This window comes from Gordionus sp. m RMFG-2023, chromosome 5 (assembly GCF_954871325.1).
Source record: "Gordionus sp. m RMFG-2023 chromosome 5, tfGorSpeb1-WG-v2, whole genome shotgun sequence".
In the NCBI taxonomy this organism is placed as follows: Eukaryota; Metazoa; Nematomorpha; class Gordioida; order Chordodea; family Parachordodidae; genus Gordionus; species Gordionus sp. m RMFG-2023.
In genome coordinates, this window is record NC_088779.1 from 1,067,126 (window position 1) to 1,092,035 (window position 24,910).

General features: G+C 25.6%; 2 protein-coding genes and 1 long non-coding RNA gene across 3 annotated transcripts; 2 read left to right on the plus strand and 1 right to left on the minus strand.

The window, feature by feature from the left end:
- Window positions 1-1,734: 1,734 nt before the first annotated feature.
- LOC135929980 (uncharacterized) lies at window positions 1,735-2,619 on the minus strand. The gene is made up of 3 exons (XR_010572686.1): window positions 2,499-2,619; window positions 2,106-2,331; window positions 1,735-2,062 (listed from the first exon to the last, which is right to left on the minus strand). It is a non-coding gene; the product is annotated as an uncharacterized LOC135929980 (long non-coding RNA).
- Window positions 2,620-10,489: 7,870 nt separating this feature from the next.
- LOC135929981 (uncharacterized) lies at window positions 10,490-13,811 on the plus strand. Its single transcript, XM_065466741.1, has 5 exons — window positions 10,490-10,619; window positions 12,318-12,395; window positions 12,769-12,861; window positions 13,365-13,477; window positions 13,559-13,811. Exons 1-5 carry the CDS (start codon window positions 10,547-10,549, stop codon window positions 13,607-13,609), a joined length of 408 nt encoding a protein of 135 aa, XP_065322813.1. The 5' UTR covers window positions 10,490-10,546; the 3' UTR covers window positions 13,610-13,811.
- A 3,992-nt stretch (window positions 13,812-17,803) lies between these two features.
- On the plus strand, window positions 17,804-20,640 carry LOC135930403 (uncharacterized). Its single transcript, XM_065467195.1, has 5 exons — window positions 17,804-17,892; window positions 18,999-19,076; window positions 19,691-19,783; window positions 20,265-20,362; window positions 20,438-20,640. The coding sequence occupies exons 1-5, from the start codon at window positions 17,838-17,840 to the stop codon at window positions 20,486-20,488; spliced, it is 375 nt and encodes a 124-aa protein (XP_065323267.1). The 5' UTR covers window positions 17,804-17,837; the 3' UTR covers window positions 20,489-20,640.
- Window positions 20,641-24,910: the final 4,270 nt, after the last annotated feature.

Sequence of the window (24,910 nt, forward strand, 5' to 3'; positions counted from 1 at the left end):
AAAATTTAGCTTAAAAATAATATCCTTTAGAACATGAAGCTGGATCCATGAATGAAGATTACATCAAAAATTGCATTGGAACACTAAACATCTATTCTCATTTGGATGATGGATTTAGTAATATTTTCAAACTCCTTATCATAAACATCAGGAATTTCTTAAATGTTTTTAATTTTAAGGCATTTTCACTGTGTAATTGAATATCAAATATTATAAAAAAATAAATATCTTTTTAAAGAAAATATAACTATTTTAGTCAATATAACAAATTGTTTAAATAGGAAAATGTTAATGAATGAAAAGTTTTTATTTGAAAATTTAATAATTTAACTTACAATATTCTCTAAGGAACAAGATTGGGATCGTCGAGTGTTCCTAAGGAGAAATTAATAAATATTTTTTTAATTAAAGCTATATATAATCCAGAGATAGGACAAGTTTACATCTAAATATTTAACTCAAACCCGGCTTTCAAAAGCTCAACTTTTGGTCCCCTTCATTCATGGTTGACGCATAATTGTATACAAAATATGCTGTATTTTTGTCTATTTTTATATAGTTAGCATCAAATTAGCTAACTACGAATGCGGGATAAGCGAGATTGGGTTTGACTGAACATCGGGATGACCGGTATAGAGTCACCTAACATTTTCCTAAAAAATTTGGAATTTCATTTGGTAAACACATAATTTAATTTTGAAGTTTTGAAATTTTTGATATTTCAAAAATGTGTAATTCGTTTTTCAAATATGAAATTCCGTATTTTATTATAAAATTTATGCAACTTTTGATCCTCTTAAATTTCTTTGAATTTAATTGATTTGTTTAGAAAAGAGGATTGCGAATGTCAAAAACTGTTATGGTAAATGATATTAAACAGATGTTCGGAATATTTCAAAAATTAAAATAACAAACAAATTTAAATTTTTATCTTTTATATACTTTTTTAAAGGTTTTATCAATTCTTTGATCGTACTTTTAAATACTGATGATAATGGTAGATTATTATGAATAGAAGATATAGACTTAACAACATTGGAACTAACAATACTATAAAAGGACTGGTAAGAAAATAATAATTTTTTTACCATTTAACTTCTAACATTTAAATTATTGTTCGATTATTTATTAATAATTTAAGCGTATAGCTAACGATCAAAATACTATTATGATGGTACATTGGCAAACTATTAGAAAATTATTTCCTTGGCAAAAAAAAAAATCTACATTTTGTCAAAATTTAAATTATCTTACGTTAAAAACCTAATATGGATTTAAAATTTATTTTTAAAAAAAATGATTCATATTTTTGTTAATTTATCATATCATAAATAAATATCGAAAGTGACCATTATATATATATTATATTAATTTTATTTTCTTATTTTTGTATTAATTTTGTTTATAAAAATTTTTGAAATGGAAAAATTCTTTAACTAAATTATAAGACGCGCCCCGACTTCGTGGCGACGGGAAGTTTGCTCCTGACATTTTAATGTGTTGCTGAGCCCCATGTAGTAAAAAAAAATATTTGTTATATCTCATCTAAAAAACGATATACTAAGAGAAAAATAAACATTTTCATATGATAATATTTCAGTAAACGGTTGGTTTCTCCTTTACTTGTTTAAAATTGAATATTGTAATGTTTAAAAAGACCGATCCAGGACCAGTCTTTTTATTTGTTTAAAAAACATTTTTTTTTAACCTAATTTAATTTGTTTTATCATTTTATTAAATATAAGAGTATTATATAAACAATATAAAATTAATTATGAATAATATAATAATTAATACAAATATTTAATTTAAATAAATGCTAATGTCTTTGTTTGTAGAACTTCCTTGGAAGGAATTAGAAGAGGGACTTAATGGAGGCGGTAGATCTATTCCATTCTTTAACCAAGAGCCCATACACATCAAAGTTTGTATTATTTTGTTTGAAAGCCTATTCCTTTTTTTAGTGACAAGATTTCCTGCTTTCGAAAATATTTGTTCACAGTGGACAGTTGTTGCTTGAATTGCTATAAAATTTCTAGCTGCTAATGAGAGGACTGGAAATCTATATAATAAACTATATTGACTATTTAAAAAATATAAAAGACCTTTCACTATTGGCTTTCTACCATACTAATATGTCATTTACCCATTTTATAATGAGTTGGTTCATATGATCTGTTTAGAATTTATCCAATGGTATTGAAGAAAGTGATTTTGTACTTGTGGAGGGCATATTTAAATTAAGAGTAGATTGTGTTTTTGGAGATATTTTCATTTTCATCATTAGAAGTGTATATATTTCATGTTTTATCAGATGTCTGCTTAAGGTACCTAATTATTTTATTAAGAATTAGGTTAAATTATTTTGACAATGAATTATTCAGACAGTTTCTTAAGAAAAAATAGATATATAAATAATAACCAAAATATTTTAATAATAATACTGCCTATTTTGATTAATTTATTGCTTAAAAAATTATAAACAATTATTTTGTTACTTGTTGCTGACGATATGTTAAATTTGGTATTACAGTGAACACATATTCTTTGTTTTTTATTAGACTATAAGTATTGGACAAACTTATGGTTTTCATATTGTAAAAAAAAAAATTAACAAAATCTAAAATAACTCCTCTAGAAAAATATCATAAAATAAAATATACAAAAAAATTATATTAATTGAATAGTAAAGCAAACTTAAATATTAATAAAAGACCGGTCCGGACCACGGTCCTCAACAAAAAGATCGGCCCGACAATCAGTCCGGTCCGATCCCGGTCTAAGACCGATAGGACCGGACCGTTGACCTTCACTATGCGCCTTAAATTACTGTGTATATAAGAAATTTTTAAAAATAAAAACTCTTTAACGTCTCTTATGATCATTCTTCATTCCGTCCTATTTCGTAATTAATTAATATTAAAAAATTTAGTGTTTTCAAAAGCTTGGAAGGATTACATCATAAATTTTATTTTATTTATAACTTGATATCTCTTTGTAGGGTTCGCTAAAACAAAAAAATTTATTAAGAACCTACAAGCATAAATAATTAGAGCAAGCCAGATATTTAGTTCTTCTATATTTTTTATTCTCATTCATTTGATGCTAAGGTTGCCCAAAATAATAATGTTTTATTGGTCAGTTTGTAATCGACCTTTATAGACGTTTTCAGATAATTTGCGTTGGAGAGAAAAGATATTGATTATTTATTTTATAAATTTAATTTATTCGCTTATTTTTATATATTATATAGTTGACTTTGACATATATAATCTCTGCAAAAATATATACTATATTATAAAAATTTCTTTTCTTCTGTCACGATATCTTCCTCATTAAAAAGCTTTAATTTCGTTTTCGGTAATTACTTATTTTATAAAATAGGATATAAAATGGAAGATGTTTATATTTTCGTTGATTTGGGCAAATTTTAAAGTCTAAATAGAATACACATTCGTATTTAGCCACATTAGCATATCTTAGAAATGTATTATTCAAATCATTTTGACGGGTAAATTCTCTCTATATTTCAATAGTTGCTGATATAATATGTTATCAAAAGTTTATAGCAAATAATAAATTTTTTTATATGGTAAAATTAATAAAGGTAAAAAAAATATAAAAATATAATTTGCGAAAGAGGGTAAGGGATAAAAGAATGGAAACTAGGAAAGAGAAGGGAGAGAGAGAGTATAGACATAGGAGATTATTCAATGGAAGAGATGAAACTTAGGTAGTTAGAGCGAATGATGGCGGTAGCAAGTCTTTGTCGTAAGAAAAGGGACTCTTTAGGCTGATCGGTTTTTTCCCGAATCCGTTTGCCTAATTCTTTAAAAAAACTTAGAACTTTGCTACCGAAGGTGGTAAGAGTAGAGCAGGCGATAGGTATGAATAAGAAAGAGGGGTCTATGGAACTATATTTGATAGTTTTACGAGTTTCTGCTAGAGCGAGGGCATCGACGTTGTGGTTGGATGGTGCATTTGGGTCTATGCAGGTGAAGTCCCAGACTAGTAGCTGGCCCCTTGACCAAGGAGTCAAGGACATTCCATCAGGACGTTTTCCGTCGGATCTAAAAATGCCGGTCGGTTCAAGTCTTGATGGAATGCCTGCGGATTTGAGAGCGCGCAATATGATGTCATTGCAATTGGTGTGCCGTGGAAAACGGCCTCGGCAAAAGCGGCAATGGAGGCAATGTCTGCCCTTGCGATCGACGCTGGTTTCGCAGTGTTTGCATTGGTATGGTAGAACAATTTCGCAATTGAGCCGTAATCCAATGGCAAATCTTAGCTCGTCAGCGGTACCGCAATAAGTCGAGGTTGTTGGAGGGTATAGTTTCCAGAAATTCGTAACCCGATCCTTGGTTTAATTGGTGAAAGACTGTGAGATCGTCGTCATGAAGGCTCGATTTTAGGTAAGCGACGGAGCCTTCGTTGAGTGGAGTATCCCAGTCTCTCTGTAAACAGGAGGAGGGTCGAGGAGTGTTTGGGACAACGGAATTGTCCCAAATGGTCTGGGCTTCAGCTAATAATGGGTCAGGAAAGTGAGAAAGCTGGCTAATGTGTGAGTCAGATGAGAGGCGGGAGGCGATGAATCCACTGATGGAAAGAGTTAAAGGTGAGCGTAAGCCGATGCCCCCGAGCTTGCATGGAAGTGATGCTTGTAGCCATGAATTATGGTTGAAGCGAAGATTAAGGATCTCTTCAGCAAGAGATTTGACGGAAGTTTCAAATGATTTTAGTGAGTCGGGAAATTTAAAGATTGAGGTGGATCGAAGAGCGTAAAGAATTTTAGGAATGTAGTAAAAGTTTTTGAGGAGAAAAAAAGCTTGATGGCGAGGGAGAAATTTAGAGATGTTTTTGAAATGAAGTAAGCTAGAGGATGCGTTAGAGAAGAAGTGATTAATGGATTGCAAGCCACCGACAGGTGAGCCGAGATGAGTGAGGGATGATAGCTCGGTTGTAAGGAAGTTATGGGTGAATGGGATGGAACAATGAAGTGGACAGATCTCGGTTTTTTGTTCGTTAAGTGAAAGTCCAATTGCGGCGGAGTGTGTATTAATGATGGCGAGGGCCTTGGCGACCTCGTGAGGGGAGCCGCAGAACATTCCGTCGTCGATGTACCAAGTGTGGAGTGGAAGATTGCAGTTGGTAGAAATGTTTTTGACCATTTCGTTGATTCCAATGCAGAAAAGTATCGAGCCTAGAGGATCGCCTTGCTGGATCCCTTCAGATGATGAAAGTAAGTAGTTGTTGAATTGGAGATGAGATGGCTTGGAATAGCAGGAGTGGAAAAATTGGGAGAAGGTGGGAAATGAGTGGTATATTTGTGGAAGAAAGTGGGAACGGCGAATGGAGTTGAAGGCGTTAGAAAAATCAATTTTGACGAGGATTTCGTCACTAGGGTTGGTTTGGAGATGGATGCGAGTAGCGTGTGTGGCTATTTCGCAACCTCCCTGGATGCCAATACCGAGTTGATGGGGTGCTAAAATTATTTATACCAGAATTCTTTTCTTCAAAATCATTATTTATAAAAATTGTACCTTTGTAAACTATATTATGTTGGGAGTATTTTATGTAGTTTTCATCCTTTTTTCCCTCAAAATATGTTAAGGGGAACAAAGCATTAAGACTTGGCTCATCATGTTGATGAACAATCTCATAAATTAAAAAAAAATTGTCTTGCATTTTAAAAAATATTTCCATTTAGATACCTTTTTGTAAAAAATTTATGATCTAAAAAATTAAATACTGCTAAATGAGTTTTCCACACCTAATTTTTTGTTTCATAAAAATAAAAGTGAGATAAAAACCAACTGAATTAAAAAATAGTTACTATTTCCAAAGGATATAAAGAAGTATACTTAAAAATGATTAAAAATATTAAACAAATTCCTATAATAGGGTAGACTAGGGTTAGTCGAACCAATTTTTACAAAATTGGCTACAGCTTTTGTTGTTTTATAGATAATATAAAAAATAAAACATGATTGGATACCTAAAACTATACTCTATAAAGGTGCCTTATAAAAAATCTTAAGAATATAATTATTTTTTTAAAATTTTATTTTTTATAAAAGTGAAAATTTTGTTTAACAAGCCCCAATAGCAAGGTGAGGCAAACCACTTCAAGGGGCTTCCTAAACCATTGGTTTTTTTAGGCCATAATTAATTGAAATGCAATAATAATATGTATAGAATAATTTTATTGTTTAAAATATCATAATACTTATAAATTGAAACTAATTATATATAAAAATTGAAACTTAACTTTAGCTAATTTAATAAACATTTTGGACATAAAAAAATATGAATTTTAAGGAGATATTTAGATTTCTTAGCATAAATCCTAAATACCAATCATTAACAGCCATGAAATTGCCTTTTCAAGATTTTGAATTTTTTTTCATTATTAATTGTTATAATTGACGTGTATGGTTTAGCAAACCCCGCTAGCTCTAAATTGACGAATGTTTAAACTTTGCAATTAAATTCATATAAATGATCATATATTTTAATAAAATTTAAAATTCTGTCGTGTAAAAATCTTTTAAAAATTTCATCAAAATTTTATTTCTTAAATAAAATTTTTAGAAATTAATTTTTTTTAAATACCATAGATGTATACTAATGAAAACTATATTAGGATAAACCTTCTAGTATATTTAATTATAAAATGAGATTAAGTGGTTTTCCAAGCCGCGGGGTTTACCTAACCCCAGTCTCCCCTACCCTTATTTAGCAAGATTAAATTATTAAGTCAAATTACAAATACAAATTATAATAATGCATTTAAAAATTATTTTATATTGCGAATAGAAAGATATATTAGATTTAATGTAATCAATATATGAAAAAAGTATATTCACATCAGTGGTCTGCTATAGGCCTAATCGATGGATAATTATTTTTCCGCCGGCAAATAATTCTACCAAATTATATATATATTGGATAAATTCTGATATTTCCTATATGTAATCCATAAAATATAGTGTTTTATCCTCAAGAATATGAATAGTTGTTTATTTGGTAAATTTTGGTTTAGGCCTTGTATTCAAAAAAAATATATTGAAACCGAGCTAAGGTGGGCAACATTAGTAAAAAAAAGTTTAAACTAGGTCGGGCTAGGAAAATATTTGGCCAAGTTGGGCATTAACTATATTCTCACACATTTCCGGGCATGATAATTTTGCCATTTGCAGATCAACTGATTCACATGTGTTCCAATTATATGTTCAATTAAAATAAACTGTGATCTAAAGCAAAGATAAATTGATTCACATATCATAAAATAGGTAAATTTCTGATTCACCTATTATCAAATAAAGAGGATATAACCTATCTTCACTGCTAATATAAATTTTTTTATAAATTACCCGTCATCAAATGAAGGATAAATTCATTATATTCCGTCATTCTTGATGGATCATCCGTATGTTAAAATATAAACTCATTCTATCTATAATAATAGGTCCGCTCTATGAAAAGATGGTAAATATTAGGGCTGTCAGATGTCTCAATTATGTTGTTGGGGGGGATTGTGGTTCTTCATATATTTTTCTTTATTGTCCATACAAGAGAGCAAAAATATACTTTGCTATTTCTGATATAATAAAAATAATTTCCAAAAAGATCTATAATATTTCTTATTTTTACACCGAGACTATCTCATTATCTGCTCACACTATTTGAACACTAGAACTCGAGTTAGTCAGTACTGATGTTCACTCCCAATATTTTTAGATAACAAATGTAATATTAATATTATCATGAAAAAAGATATTTTTATTGAGTAAATAAAAATTTTTTATTTAGATATCATAAATTCATATCTAAAAATCCATTGAGGAATCATGATTACTTGTGAAAAAACATTCAACAAGACAAAATAATTATCCAATAATATGAATAAACATAGAGAAATATTTATGTGATCATAATTCTGTAAATATAGGAGTGATGTTTCATCAATCACATGATAAAATCGTTTTGCAAAACTTATTTTTTCTCTTAACTTATTCAAAATGGACCTAAAAGATAAAAAATCAGGAGGATAAAAATCTTCAAAAATAGTTTTAAAAGGGATGCGAACCCGCCGAAATTTCCCGGGTTCGGTTATCGTTTCTCTTAAGGTAAATATTATAAGAGGGTTCGGTTCGGATTTAGTTCAAGTAAATATTTTTAACCCGGTTTGGTTCCGTGTTCAGCTCGGGTTTAAGAATTTCTGAATTGATAATTCAATATTTAAATCATAATTTAAAAAAACTAGACATAAATTTGGTATAAAGAATTAAATTTTTTTTTTATATTTATAGGATAAATATAATAGTTATAAATAAGAGCAGTCATGTTATCAATTTTTAAAATTTTTATTTAGACGAAATTCTTTATAATTAACAATATCCATTATAATAATTTTTTGTATTGACTTGTTCACTTTTTATTTTCCCTTTATTAATAATCTTTGAGAATTAAAATAAAAAATTAAAAATAAATGGCGTAAATGAATTTAATTGTTAAAAAATTTATTATCACTCCAAATAGGAATCTTTGACAATAAATTTAAAAAATTTAAAAAATGGCGTAAATAAATTTAAGGTGTTAAAAATTTATTAACACTTCACTTGAAATGAAAATATTATAAAATCTTAATTAAATTATAATTACAATTATGAAAATATCTTAATATACGATTTTAAACAATACACTAAACCGGTTGAACCCAGGGTCGAATAAAATTCCCGGGTGAGTTTTTTTTTAAATTTTTTAAACGGGGTTCAGGTTCGGTTCGAGTTCAGATTTATTCCTCAAAACCCATTTTTTCGATTTTAAATATTATAGGTCTTGCATGCGACTATGAAAAAAGATTCGAAGAAAATATTAGTTTTCTTTATTAATCAAATAATGGAAATACATTCCCAATAATATCGCGTTATTTAAATAAAGAGATGACTTCTAAAAATATTACATCGGACTAGTAGATATCGAAGGATTTTTGATCTATGCCATTGCAGGACCTTGATTTTAAAACCAAAATTAATAATTTGGTTAATAATAGGAAAATTATTTTTTAAAAAATGTGAAAAAGATATATTTTATTATATAATGATTTTTCCAATATTTTGTACGCACATTTTCTACCTCATCTTTTTTTCTCAAATATGTTTTTTTATAGCACGTAAAATATATATTTAAACTATTTCTTGTATAATTATCAGTTATAATCCAATATTGTACAAAATTTTATGTTTTTAGCACTATTATATACTATTTATTATCAAATATTTGTAGTCTAAATTAAGTCGAAACAAAGATTACCATTAATAACTGTGTTAATTGCGGTAACTTAATAAGAGTATAATTGTATAACCATGAATAAAACTTTTTATTAGTAAATTCTCTCTTTTTTATCCTTTATTCCATCATGAATGGTTATTTTATGGAATGGAGAAGATAATATGGATGCAAACGAAGTAAAAAGACAATATATTATTTTAATATTTTTTAATTTTTATAGCGAGTAGGTTATTTAAAATACTTTTAAAGTATTTTTTTTAAATTTTAGGCCTGATTCGGGTATTTAAAATAAGTTTTTTCAGGCCCGGCCTACATATATTCAAAAAAAATTAAAAAACGGTCAGCTATACCTGCTGGTCCCTAGTAAATATTTTTACAGCATCTTACAAACAATAACACTGATTGAAGCAGTAAATAATTCCATTAGAAAACAAAAAATTCTCGATATTTTTTTATTCACATGAAAGGGGGTAGAGAGATATTATTTTTTTTCTAATTTATGAATTATTTTTTTATGAGTATTGTATTTGAATTATACATTTTGTGTTATTTTGCTCGAAAAGATGACTATAAAATCCGAAGAAAAAAAATACAAAAATTTTATATTTTTTTTCCACCCCTTAATATAAAAATAAAGAGACAAATTCTGGCATTAATCAAACTCGAATATTATAATTTATTAAATGAGTAGTTACTATATTTAGCTAACACTTTTCAAATAGTATCTGTAGCTGTGTCTAGATAAATTTTAAAAGTATATTTTAACAACTCTGAAACTTGTTTACGTATACCTACAAGGTTTAGTTTCTGAATTATATAATTTTTTGATATTTTTCTAATTATTATGTAATTTCATTTATCTTATCTTTTTGAATAACATTTTTATTATTATTTTCTTATCTATGTTGTAAATAGCTGATATTAAATTTTTTTAATCGGTTTGAAATAATTAGAAAATAAGATTTTTTTTTTAAAAAAAAAATAAAGATAGGATAAATTGGCTCAAAAATTTTAAACTATTTAGTATGAAAAATTTTCAATTCAATTTTTAAAATATAGGTTAACTATAAATGAAAACATTATGATAACAATTAAAGTTAGCAAATATAAGTCAATAATAACAAGGACTTAATAATAAAATTGATTAAAAAAAGTTACTATATAAGGCTGAGTCTATATTCATTTAGATAATTAATAATTAGCAGATACTGATAATATAATTATAACTTCTTATAAAATATATATATATACCATGAAACACTTTATTATAAAAGATATGATCAATTCAATTTGGTGCTTATTAATAGGACTCAACTACTTGCATGGTATTTAATATCACTTTATAAATTACTTCTATATATTTTCTAAAACTTTATAATGTGTTTTGTTTTTAGCAAAAGAAAGAGCTAGATCTTTAAATTGAAACATAACCTTTCCCAGTAGTGGGTTAAAGAGTTGTGTATGTTTCTTCCTTCAATTTAAAACATTATTATTCTTCAATTATTATATTTTTGTACTTTATTTCATATTCATTTGTATCGAGGTGATCTCAATGTCAACAGAAGTACCAAATATTCATTTATAAAATAAATTTGAGAGCAGTAAAGCCTATCGAAGTTTATTCAATAAAACTTTCATGGGCTTTAACAGAATAAAACTTTTAAGTCTTTCTTATTTACCGGGTATTCTATAAGGTGCGGCGCTTTCATTAGCAATCTGAAGTGTGTTATTACTAAACACCTATAATCAAATATGGGCCGACAAAAATTTTTCTATATTTATGAGATAATAATTTTATTCTATAAGAATGATTCGGTATGTTGAACTATATTAATCTAATCATTTTTTAACTCTTATAATTATTGTTCTAATCTTAAACGACCTGAGGATATTTGTTTAAGTATTTTATATATTTATTCATTTAATTATTAAAATAATGATATTTTTTAAGTTAAGTTCCAATGTTTCCTTAATATTTTTCCTTAAGTTCACTTCTCTTGCTGCTTGAAAGAGTTCTCATTTACCTAGCAAAGTTAGATTTTTTTAGATCATTAAATTACAAACGCAAACGCACAACATTGTAGTCAAAAAGATTTTTTAATGTGCATGTATCGACAATATTTTATGGTATATTGTTCATGTCAAAAGTATTAAATATATATATATAATGACAAATTTTTGAGCACTGGATAATTTGTGTAACACCTTTGTGAATCAAAATTTGAGTCCCAACCAAATTCTTATTAATTAATATAGAAAATGCCTTGACAAATTTGCCAACCTTTTAAAAGTTAACAGATTTTTTGAATTATTGTCTACTTGCGCAAGACTTATATGAGTGGAGATCTATTTTTTATTGCATTAATTTATTATATATATATTAACAAACTTGATACTTTATTTTAAAATAGGATATATGCATTATTGAATTAAAAATATATATTTAAAAAACAAATGAGGATTTATATATATTAAAAAATTATTATAAAATTTTATCATCTTTTTAAACTTATCCATGTCAAATAACAAAATTAATAAAGAAAAACTAATATAGCGAGTTATCGTTTAATTAAATAAAAAAAAATTCAGGTAATTAAATTTCTAAAAAGATTTAATATTTCTAAAGGAGCTGTTCATAATATTCATAAATCCAAAGAAAACATTATCAAACTTCATGCAAATAAAATATATCAAATCAAATAAACAAACAATGAAAATAACATCTTTTTTCATTTTTTAAATTAATTTTGTGTTTTTATTCTTAATTTGTATTCAAACCTTTTATAATAATTTAATAAATATGTAGTTTCTTATTTTATACAAGTTTGTAGATATATATCTATATAATTCCCATATATTTGAAGAAAAATAAAAATATTTAAAAATGAGTGAACATAATATGACTTCTTGCTAAACTATAATATAACAGATGGTATAATATATTTTTTTTGAAGTAAAAATAATGGTTCTTGTAAGTTGTAAATTATTTGTATTTGATATATATGAATTAAATTTTTTTACAGGTTGCGAAATCAAAACGTTCTTCAATGGTAGCCTTGAAGAAAGAGTGATAAATAACAATGGCTTACTCTTCATTTCTGGTATTAACAAAAAAATATATTGAATTTATTAAATAAAATATGATTTTATTTTAAATGTCATACGCTTAAAATGTGGATGCTAAGATTTGATCAAACTAAATAGTTTAATGCCCGTATTTGGCGGAACACCGTAAAGTCACATCCGTTCATGGTATAATAAACTGGGCAAACAGTTTCTTCTAAGATATAGCGTCTTTAGGACATGTCGCGTCTTTCTAAAGGGATCGAAAAGGCGGAATAATTTATTTTAAAAATTGTTCGAGTGTAATACGGGCAAATTAATTGCAATCAAAAAAAAAAATTTGGCCAATTTTAAAAAAAAGAAGAAATTTTAATATTTCTTTTTAATTTTTTTAAAAAAAATTACATTTAGAACATGAAAATGGTTCCATGAATAAGGATTACATCACCTTCAAAAATTGCAATGGAACACTAAATCTTTATTCTGAGATGGATGATGGATTTCGTAATATTTTTGAGCCCTTTATCATAAACATCAGGAATTTCTTAATTGTTATATTTAAGACATTCACTAAGTATTTCCATAATTATAAAAAGATAAGCATCTATTTTTTAAAGAAAATATAACTTTTTTTTAATCAATATAACTTGTTCAAGATAGCTTAAATAGGAAAATTTTATGTTAAAATGGACAATAGTTTTAATTGAAATTTTAACAGTCAAGAATAACTTTTGTAAAAATATTGTTGGAGAAATTAGTGTATGAGAATTTTCGCGTTTAAATATGTATCGTCTCTACTAGCTATTTTACTACCAATAATTTCCGTATTTAAAAGAAAATATATTTTAAAAAAATTATCTTGTATAATTTATAACTCATTTTGTTAACTTTGACTACAAATGAATCCTAGTATCACTTATCAGAAGTTCAGAAGTCTTGTTCAGAATATTTAAAAAATTAAAATAACAAAGAAAAATAAATAATAATTGTTTATATTTGTTTTAAAGGTTTTACCAATCCTCTGATCACACTTTTAAACACCAGTGTTTTTGGTGAAGGTACTATGAATAAAACGTATAGACTTAACAACAAGAGAACTAACAAAACTATAAAAGGACGGGTAATAAAGTATTATTATTTTTTTTACCATTTATCATTTATCATCTAAATTATTTTTCTATTATTTTATTAATAATTTTAGCGTATAGGCAACGATGAAAATTATATTATGATACATTGGCGTAACTATTAGAAAATTATTTCCTTAGCGAAAAAAAAAATCTACATTCTATCAAATTTAAATTATGGTGCTATAAAATACTTAACCAAATTATAAATTTTTTTAAAGGGGATTTGAAATTTATTCTAAAAAAAATGATTTAAATGTTTGTCATTTTATATCACACCATAAATAAAATATTGAATAAATAATAGCAAGGAATATGTACAGATATCGGCTATCCTAACTAAACGATAATTTTTCTGATCATTCTTCACTCCGTCTTCTTTCGTAATTAATCAAAATTAAAATTTATTAGCGAAATCAGGTTTCATGCAAAATTTAATTTTCATTTAATTTTATCAGACTTTAAAAAATTTGGGGGTAACAAATTTTTTTAAATCAAATTTTATAATAGAATAAATGACATATTGCGGGCTAAATTATATATATGTTATGCAAATAAACGTGCCCTCCATATTCATTACAATTAACAACTAGGTAGGTTATTAATGCATTTCAGTGGCGTAGCTACGGGGGTGGTTTTCGGGTTTGGACCCCTCCCAGAGCTAAATTCTTTTTTAGATTATACGTTCAAAAGACTTAAAAGTGACTTTATATCAAATAATATTTATATTTTTTGGTTTTGATGTTTGTGAAAGGATATTATATTACTATTAAAATTATTCTGGGTAAAAGTCATTGTGAATAACCTACTCAACTATAATAACATATTATTGATGCATTTAAAAGATATATTTATTATAATATGGTTATGTAAGATAACCCGGCCGAAGGCCGGGCAAAAGGTCCGAAGGCCCGTTAAAGGCGCCCCCCCCAGACTTTTATATGTATGGAACCCTAAGAAAAATTTCTAGCTACGCCACTGATGCATTTAAAAGATAGATAGGGCAGACTGGAATAAGTATATATATTTATATATATTCCATTCATAGATTTTGTGTTTGGTAACGAAGATTTAGAGAATGGAAGATATGTTAAAAATGGAACATAACAGTAACTTGATGGCAATATTTTTTTTTAAAAATGGAAAATTATTTTATAAGGAGTGTCGGGGGAGGGGGTGAGGTGAGGTTATTGGAGGCAATAGCAGCGTTATTGGGGGGTTATGTAAAAAACATTTAGTAATCTTATTATTTTTCAACTACTTATAACTTTTTAAATGCGGGGTAAAGACTTAAAACTCGAATCTTCTATGTCGGGGGAAATACTATTTATAGTCTCTAAATGATTATGATTTTCTTTTATTTTATTTATTGTTGATATGTTATCAATTCTTATTTTGTTAATATTATAATTTATTGGATATTACACATTTCACATGTATCTTTTGAAATCAGGTTTATATTTAACATTTGTTTTTATAATAAATCTTTATTTTACATATTAACCCTTTATAAAACAATCGTTTTTAATTTTAAAATATCAATCAATGCGTTAATATAATTTTAAAGTAAAATAAAACGAAATATATCTTAGGGATATAATAAAAAAATTAAAACAAAAAATAAATCGAAGTTAAGCCATATAACAAAAATATTTTATAAAAGTCGATATATTAACAACACTTAATAGATATTAGATATGCAATAATAAAGTAAATATATTTTAATGGCGACGGGTATGAATATTGTTACATCAGAAAACCAAGGAAAAATATAATTTTCATCCATGATGGTTAGCATTTGGCCGAAATGCTTTTATGGATCCAAGAATTTTATGGAAGAACTAAAGAATAATGAAATAGTAGAAATAGATAAGGAAGCTTTTAGACCTACTACAACTCTAGTTCTTGAATTATAATTCGAATAGGAATAAAAGAATGCGAAACAGTTGCTAAGTTTTCAGGGCAGGTTAAAAGATTGGCCCCAAGAGTCTAAAGTTGAATCATATCTTGTTTTCGAGATTAAGAAATCAAATGATTGTAGGAATAAAAATGATAACATAGAAGAAAAAAATTAGCATAAAATTCCCAAAAGGAATCAGGTTAAGAAAGATTAAGACTTCAGCAAGTTTTAAATATGACTTTGACAATGAAGAGAGCTGTAATCAATACCAACATAATATGAAAGAAAAAGGAAATTTTATTTATTATAATAATAATAACAATTGTAAGTACAGAGATGATTGAAAATTATAGATAGTTATACGAATAATTATCATGATGTGGAAGAACTTACTCATACTTTCAATGTTTTACATCAAGGAAGGTGCAATTGAAAATATAGGTCGATGATTACCATTTGTTATTACCCGGTCAATTGCCATACCCTTTGGACTACCACAAATACTCTTATATAATATGTTTATCTCACGACAAGTTAGAATATGGAGTACAACAAGTAATGATATCATAACGAATGGTTAACAAATTTCTGCCATGACTACAGAATTTGTCAGTGTTTTTGCTGATTAGCCAGACTATTTCATAAGATTATGATGTTAGCATACATCTTAGTGATGCCGCAAGGTCTAATTCGTATTCATCACCTAGATTACTTTATCCCTAAAGAAAATCATTTGAAATGACTTATGAAATTCAGAAATTTTGAAAATATACCCAACAAAAACGAGAATGACGTAAGTTACCTGAACAGTAAACTTGCGCAAATTGAGAAATCAAGATATGTGCTGATTTTAAGGTTGCATTGATCCTATACACTTTAGATGATTACCACACAATACCAACTGTGGATGATCTATTAACCAAATTGCAAGTGGTTTGAAGATTTATAAGATGTTATTCCGCAACTATCAATAAAAGAGAGCCTAAAGGAATACATATAACTATACAACCCATATTAGTTATTTTAGATTTCAATGTAACTTTGGCCTATCTAGTGCCCGACTATATTCCAACGATATATGGATAATTTATTGAAGGACTGCAAAATAGAGTAATACATGGATGTTATTTCATAACGGGGTAAAAAAATTATTTGGAACATTTGAACAATGTATATAAAATATTAATAAAATTAAAACATGCTGGATTGAAGGCAAAATTGGCAAAAATTCTTTTAGAATAAAATTTATTCTCTGGATTCTTAATAGATGTAAATAATATTCAGCCAGCGTAGAAATACCAACCCATATGAATATACACCAATTGTAATCTTTTTAGATCTTTTTAGGACTCTTTAAATATCATGAGAGATTTTTACCAAATCTACATGTAGCCTCTCCATTTCCTAAATTAACAGGCAATAAAAATTAGATCTATAAATTTTACTCCAAATAAATCATGAAGTTGAACTTCAAATAGAGACAATGAAAGATAGACTGCTAAATAAAGTAATTAAAAACATCTAGCAAGCATTGGTGGAATTTGATGCGAAATATGATTCAGAGTTGATTTGTTTTAGTAGTTGTCGAGAGGGAATGCCAGTAAAATGAAAAAAAATAAGATAAGTAAGATATTCAGATTTAAAAAAAAGGTTCATCCATCATATTACAACAATATCTATTATAAAATAAAGGATAATATTTATTTTAATTTAAAAAAAAGGAGTACATAATTATTAATTAAATAAAGACTACTTGGTAAATAGTTCAAAATATATTTTTAAACAGATTTAAAAAAAAAAGTTTATTATAGTGATATAAAGGTTCATTAAATCATTATAATAATTCTTTACACTTTAAACTATACTTAAGATACATTAATTACATAAAATATTACGAATATATTTTGATATCAATATAGAAATCACTTATTTCTACTATAAAATAAACGATAATATTGTTTAAATTTTATAAAGAGGAGTAATAGTACATAATTATTAATTAAATAAAGCCTGCTTGGTTAATATTTCAAAATATATTTTTGAACTGATAAAAAAAAGTAGTAATTATATTGATAAAAAGGTTCACAATCAATAGTAATAACGAATATAGTAGTTAAGGTAAGCAAAAAATAATAGGTTCTTTATACTTTAAACTATAATTAAGGTATAAGTAATTACATAAAATATTACTTATAATATTTTTATACCGCATAAAATAAACGATAATAATATTTCTTTATTCAATTTTTAAAACATAAAATTAAAAAAAAAGAGGTTATTATACTGATAAATTAGATAGTAACACTAACAACAATAAAAATGATATCTTCTTTTAAATAATTAAAAATTCGTTACACTATATATATATATATGTGTGTTAGGCTATAATACTTACCATACATAAAATATATTTGAAAGAAAGAAAAATTTTAAAATATTTTAGGAAATCGATTATGATTTACTCTATTTGGTGCTTGTTAATCCTAATCAACTACAATGTTGTGCGAGGTATATACATCAATTTTATTAAAAAATAAAATTTTTATTGATATTAAAATAGATTATTTATTTTTTTTGATATTTGTTTTTTTTGGAACTAGAACTGAGATTAGTATTGTTACAATACTTTCTTCCGTCTCTTTTTTTGTTATTTATTTGATTTCTTCCAATTTTTATTGTGTTTTGTAAAAGTATTCCTCAATTTTTTCGTAAAATATTTATGCAATCCCATTCTTATTCAGCATTCTGTATAAGGAATTATTATTTCTTTGAAAACAAAAAATTTAAATTATTATGTAATAAAGCAGGAAAATAATTTATGATTTATCCATATAGGAGTAAGTAAATAAAAAATGATTCCCCATAATTTACACTCACCATAGCGTGAAGATAGGAGATAAATTTTAGGGGAGCAGATAAAAGAAAAAAAAAGAAGGAAGAAATATAAAAAAAAGAGACAATGATATGAAATATAAGAATCTAATAATTATTTATTCTTTAAGACTTGACGGATATAGGGTTTCAACACACTTGCATTTTGTAGCTATATAGAAAGAGTAAAATAACATAATAAAATTTATCGATATATTAAAAATATATCATTGAATTGACAATAAGGTTAAAAATTGAAAGTAAAAAAAAAATCTACTGTTACGGATGTTGAAAATGTTGCCTTTAAATGGATGATGATGTTGTGAGTTTGATTTATATGATATATAAAAAATTTATATAAGATTTACTGTATTTGGTTAAAATAAAAATAATAATTAGAAAATTGTTTATTTTTTCCTCTAAGTTATTACCAGGTTACAGTTTATTTTCTCTAACACAAGTGACCCATCATACTTTAATATGAAATAGATTCTCTCCAGACTTACTTCAAGATCACAACTATTACTTTTTACAATTTATAAGATTTATTAATCATGTTTTTTAATTTTTATTTATTTTATTAACACTATTTCCTCTTTTTAAACATATATTATATTATTATAGTAATATTTTTTAAAAATTTAATCAGTTTTTTTTTAAAACTATTTGATAGTTATTAAATCATAATAATAATTCTGTACTTTCTTAATTATTTATTTGATATATATGAATAAAAATTTAAGGTTGCGAAATCAACACGATGTTCAATGGTAGCCTTGAAAAAAAAGAGATAAATGGCAATGATCTATTCTTAATTTCTAGTAATAACAAATGATATATATTGAATTTATTTAAAAAAATATGATTATATTTTAAATATTTTACGATTGAAATGTGGATACTAAGATTTGAACAAACTAAATAGTTACTTGCTCGTATGTGACGCAACACAGTAAAGAAAGCATCCTTTCATAATATTATAAACTGGGCAGACCCTTCCTTTTAAGATATAGCGTTTTTAGGATATGTCCCGTCTTCGAAAGGGATAGAATTGGCTACTTTAGAGCTAATACATTATGGCAAATTTTTTTCGTGAATATTACTTAGCAAAAAAATGTGAACTGAATACTATATTAATGTATTGTGGAACGATATTTCGAAATAATAAATATATTCCAAACCTGTTAATACAAATACAACATATTAAATAACAATCAAGCATAAATTCTTAAGACATAATGGGGAATATCTTATATTTTGTAACTTTGTGCTAGTATTATATTATATTTGCAGTTCCGACTTGATCTATACTAATTCCAAATTATAAATTTTTAAAAATTATTCCAGTGGAATATGGGTAGCTTAATTGCAATAGAAAAAAAATTTGGCCAATTTATTGCTCTTTTTAATTTAAAATAAATAAATATATATTTAGTACATGATGCTGGATCCATGCATAAGGATTGCATTACCTTTAAAAGTTGCAATGGAACACTATTTCTTTATCATGCGATGAATGATGGATTTAGTAATATTTTTAAACTCTATATCATAAAATTCGTTTATTGGGTAGTTATATTTCCATAATTATAATAACATAAATATCCATTTTTAAAGAAAATATAACTTTTTTATGTCAATATAACATATTCAAGATTGCTTAAATATAAAAATTTTATGTTAAAATGGAGAATAGTTTTAATTGAAGTTTTAACACACGTCAAAAAGTAACTTTTGTATAATATAATTTGCAAAAATTTGTATAGGAATTTCGCGTTTAAATATGTTATCATCTCTCTTACTAGCTGTTTAACTGATATTAATTTCCATATTTAAAAGAAAATATATTTTAAAAAATTATATCTTGTATAATTTAAACTCGTTTCGTTGACTTTGACTAAAATCATAAATAAATTCTAGTTACTTATCAGAAGTAATGGTCAGAATATTTAAAAAAATTAAAAAAACAAAGAGTAATAAATAGTAAATTTTCTAAATATTTTTTGAAGGTTTTGTCAACCCTTTGATCGTACTTTTAAATTCCACTGCTACGTATAAAAAGTATAGACTTAACAACAAAGGAACTAACACAATTATAAAAGGACAGGTAATTAAGTATTTTTTTTACCATTTATCTTCTAACATTTAAATTATTATTATATTTTTTTATTTATAAATTTAGCGTATAGGCAACGATCAACGTTATACTATGCTACATTGGCGTAACTATTAGAAAATTATTTCCTTAGCGAAAAAGAATAACAAATTCTACATTTTATCAAAATTTTAATTATCATGCTTTAAAAAGGGAAGATTTTTAATTACAGAAAATCTTTATTTTAATATTATTTATATATATGATGCAGTTTCTTAAAACTGAAAAGATGGGAATAAACCAGGATTACATTATAACATAAACTTTATATATACATATATTTTTTAAGGGGGGATTTGAAATTTATTTAAAAAAATGTATTTAAATTTTTGTCACTTAATATCATATCGTAAATAAATATTATATTTTTTGGATAGTAATAAAAAGAAATAACTTAATTTTGCATTTTTATGGTAATGTTGCGCCTATTTAAGCCAAAGAATATAGCATAATACATTTCACGATATTTAGAATTTAATAATTATTTAACAAACTAACTCTTAATATATTTTAGCAAAATAAAAATGTCAACTGTTTTGGAATTAAATTTTTAAAGGAAATGTGGATAAAAATCTTATTTGGGTGCGTTTTCGTAAAAATTAAAAGAGCTTAGTATTACAATAACGACCTATATTGTTGGCAATGGCAAATCTACATTTTAGCTAATTATATATATATTTTTTTAAAATTGATAGATTCTTATCAAGTTTTTTGCTTTAGCGAAATAAAATAAAAACTAGAATGTCATGCTTCCAAGCTTTTGAAAAAACTATTTCTGAAAGTATAGCTTTTAAATATCTGATCTGCTTTATAATATTTAATTTTTTTTTACTTATTAATTTTTAATTCAGTGGATTTTACATTTTGTAATTTAATTTATAATAAAAAAACAGTATCTAGATTCTTTTGAAAATCATGACTTTTGATTATATCTTTTATATATAGTAACTCGGCTTGTCTTTAGAATCAAAAAAAATATCCATTTTTGGCGTTTGGTAAAACAGCGAGCCATAATAAAATTAAGATGAATTAAATTACAATTTTTTATTTATTTTAAGTACGTTTAAAGTAATTTTAGCATAGGAACATATAGATTGATATAATGCCAAAAAAAAAATTGAGTAAATTATATATTAGTAGATAAAGTGTTCAAGAGAAGATATAGAAAAAATAAAGGAGATCATTTATTTTGACGAGAAAAAAAGTATTGATGATATGGAGATAAATTCCCACCTGGGTTTAATAAAAATATGGTAACAAATTTTTTAAGCAAATGACATATTAAAGGGTACTAAATTATATATATGTTATGCACATCAGTGTGCTCCCCATATTCACTACAATGTTTAAATAGGAGTTTAACAACTGGAAATGTTATTAATGAATTAATATAGATGATGGAGACTGGAATAGGTATATTTATATATATGGCAGTGCAAAAAGTATGGGGTACAATTCATAGATTTCGTGTTTTGTTACGGAGATATTTAAAGAATGGAAGATATGCTAAAAATGGAACATATCAGTAATTTCCTGAATGCTTTAGTGATAAGGTGCGACTGGGGAGGGGGGGGGGTTTAATATGTGATTTGTCATAACATAATTCCGAGATATTATGCCGTGAAAAATTAAGACAGTGTAATATATTTTATCTGAGTTTATAAAATATTCTGATTAGAGGCGAAAAATTTTTAGAAACGTGGTCGAGGCGGTTAACCAGTTAAAATTATGATAAACCATGAGTTTATTATTATTTAATCAATGTAAAATAAATTAAATTATAAACCATCAATGTAATGTTTTTCTAAGATTTTTAAGCCTATATGGCGTTAGAGAAGTCTATCTGAAATGGGCATAGATCGTAATTCAAAAATATCCATATGATTTAGATATATGGCAGAAAGACCTGATAGGGACTAGAGTTAGTACATATTCTATATGAAATATTTTTTATTTATTTAGAGTCTTAAGGAACCCATTTAAAAAAAAATAAAATAAAATGTTTCGTCTAAATTTAAAATTTCTATGATTAAAAACTTTTAAATTGTCTTTGTACAAGATACACATAGTTCATTTATGTTTTAAAATAGCTGAATTTTTAAAAACTATCTCAATATTAGATCAAATTAAAATATACACACTAAAATTAGAATAATTAAAATATTTTGATATAATCATTTATGCAATTTATAACCTTGTTTTATGTAAAAGGGAAATGACAAAATTATGGGACTTTGTATGTAACGAGATTTAAAAAAAATAGAAATTTTGTCCAAGTGTTTCTACCCAAATTAAAAAGTTACTTTTGAGGATTTTGAATTATCTAATTTGCAATTAACACTTTTTATCTATTTGAACAATCTTGGAGAAGTTATATTGACTAAAAAAATTATATTTTCTTTAAAAAATATGATATTTATGTTTTTATAATAATGAAAATTCAACTATACAATGAACGTCTTAATAAATTAACACATTTAGGAAATTCCTGATGTTTTATGATAAAGCGTTTAAATATATTACTAAATCCATCATCCATCTGAGAATAAAGATTTAGTGTTCCATTGCAATTTTTGAAGGAAATATAATCCTTATTCATGGATCCAACTACATGTTCTAAATGATATTTTTTTAAAAAAATTAAAAAGGAGCATTAAATACCTTCTTTTCTTTAAATTTAACCAAATTTTTTTTGATTAGCAATTAAGCTTATCATATTCCAATTGAACAATTTAAAAACAAATATAATTTGGAATTAGTAAAGATCAATTCGGAACTGTTCAGACTGAAATGTTTGAATTTATATAACACAAGCACAAGGCAAAATATAAATCATTCTGCATTATACCTTATGAATTCATGTTTGATTGATATTGTTTTTGAATTAATAAGCGCATTCATTCGCAATGTATTCATTATTTCGCAATAATGTTCCACGAATTAAAGCAATTACATTAAAATAGTATTGGCTTCACTTTTTTTTTGCTAAGTAATATTCACGATAAAAATTTGCCAAAATGAATTCGCTCTAAAGTATTGTCATAACCTGATAGCCTTTTTAAGAAATTTTTTTGCATAATTTTTAAAAATTAAAATTGTTTTTATATAATAATTTTAAATTATAAAAAAAAATTATTCCGCCTTTCTTTCGAAAGACGGGACTTTTCCTAAAGACGCTATATCTTAGAAGGGATGGTTTGCCCTGTTTATTATACCATGAACGGATGTGTCCTTACGGTGTTCCGTCATATACGGGCAACTATTTAGTTTGTTCAAATCTTGGCATCCACATTTCAATCGTATGACATTTAAAAGAAAATCATATTTTTCAATAAATTCAATAATTATTTTTTTTTGTTATTACCACAATCGAAGAATAAAACATTGCCATTTATAGCTCTTTCTTCAAGGATACCACTGAGGAACGTTTTAATTTCGCAACCTTTAAAAATTTTATTCATAAGTATGAAATACAAATAATTTAGAACTTCAGAACCATTATTTTGATTTAATAACTAAAATAATTAATATAATATATAATGCATGTTCAAAAAGAGGAAATAGTTATTTATATATTAATAGGAATCATGATTAATTAATAATATATATTGTAAAATGTAATAGTTGTAATCTCGAAGTAAATCTGGAGAGAGTCCAATTCAGGTTAAAGTTTGATGGGTTGGGCTTGTGTTAGAAAAAATACATTGTTATCTAGTAATAATTTAGCAGAAAAAATAAACAATTTAAATTTCCCATTATTGTTATATTTTAACCAATGTTTTTTAGGTTAATTTAAAGCAATTTAATATCTCTTTTGAATAAAATGCAAACAACTTTTCACCATATAAATATTATTTATTAAAAAAATTCCAAGCACATTAGATATTGTTTAGATTGGTGAGAATGTATATTTTTTATTCTAAATATATTATTTCTATTTTGAAGTATTCATCAATCTATAGGTTATTATCAAAATAATCAGTATATAACTTACACACTATTTTATATTTTAGAGTATATTATAAAATTAAAATTGAAACTGAATTAGAATAATGTTAAATTACATTAACAATTTATAAAAAATTTTCTCTATTTATCTTCCGTTATTCTAGTTTTAATAATATTTGTTTAAGATTATTTATTTTTTCTATCATGAGAATTATATAATGTTTACATATTAAATTCAAATTTTTCTATCACTATCCTTCATCAAATCATTACAGTTTTCTCAAACGTCTGCCTTCCCGTTTCTTTCCATTTACAATTAATATTTATATGATAAAAGACTTAATATGTAAGTATTTGCCACGGTGCTTGCCATTTGGCCACTCTTATGAGTTATATATATTTTTTTATCTATATATTTCCAAATTATTAATATAATTTTAAAAAATTTTTTAGAGTATACCATAGCAGAATATAACCATCATTATTATTTCTATTTTCAAATTTAAGGTTGATCTAGATATTGGAAACAATCAGACACATTGTAGTTTACAA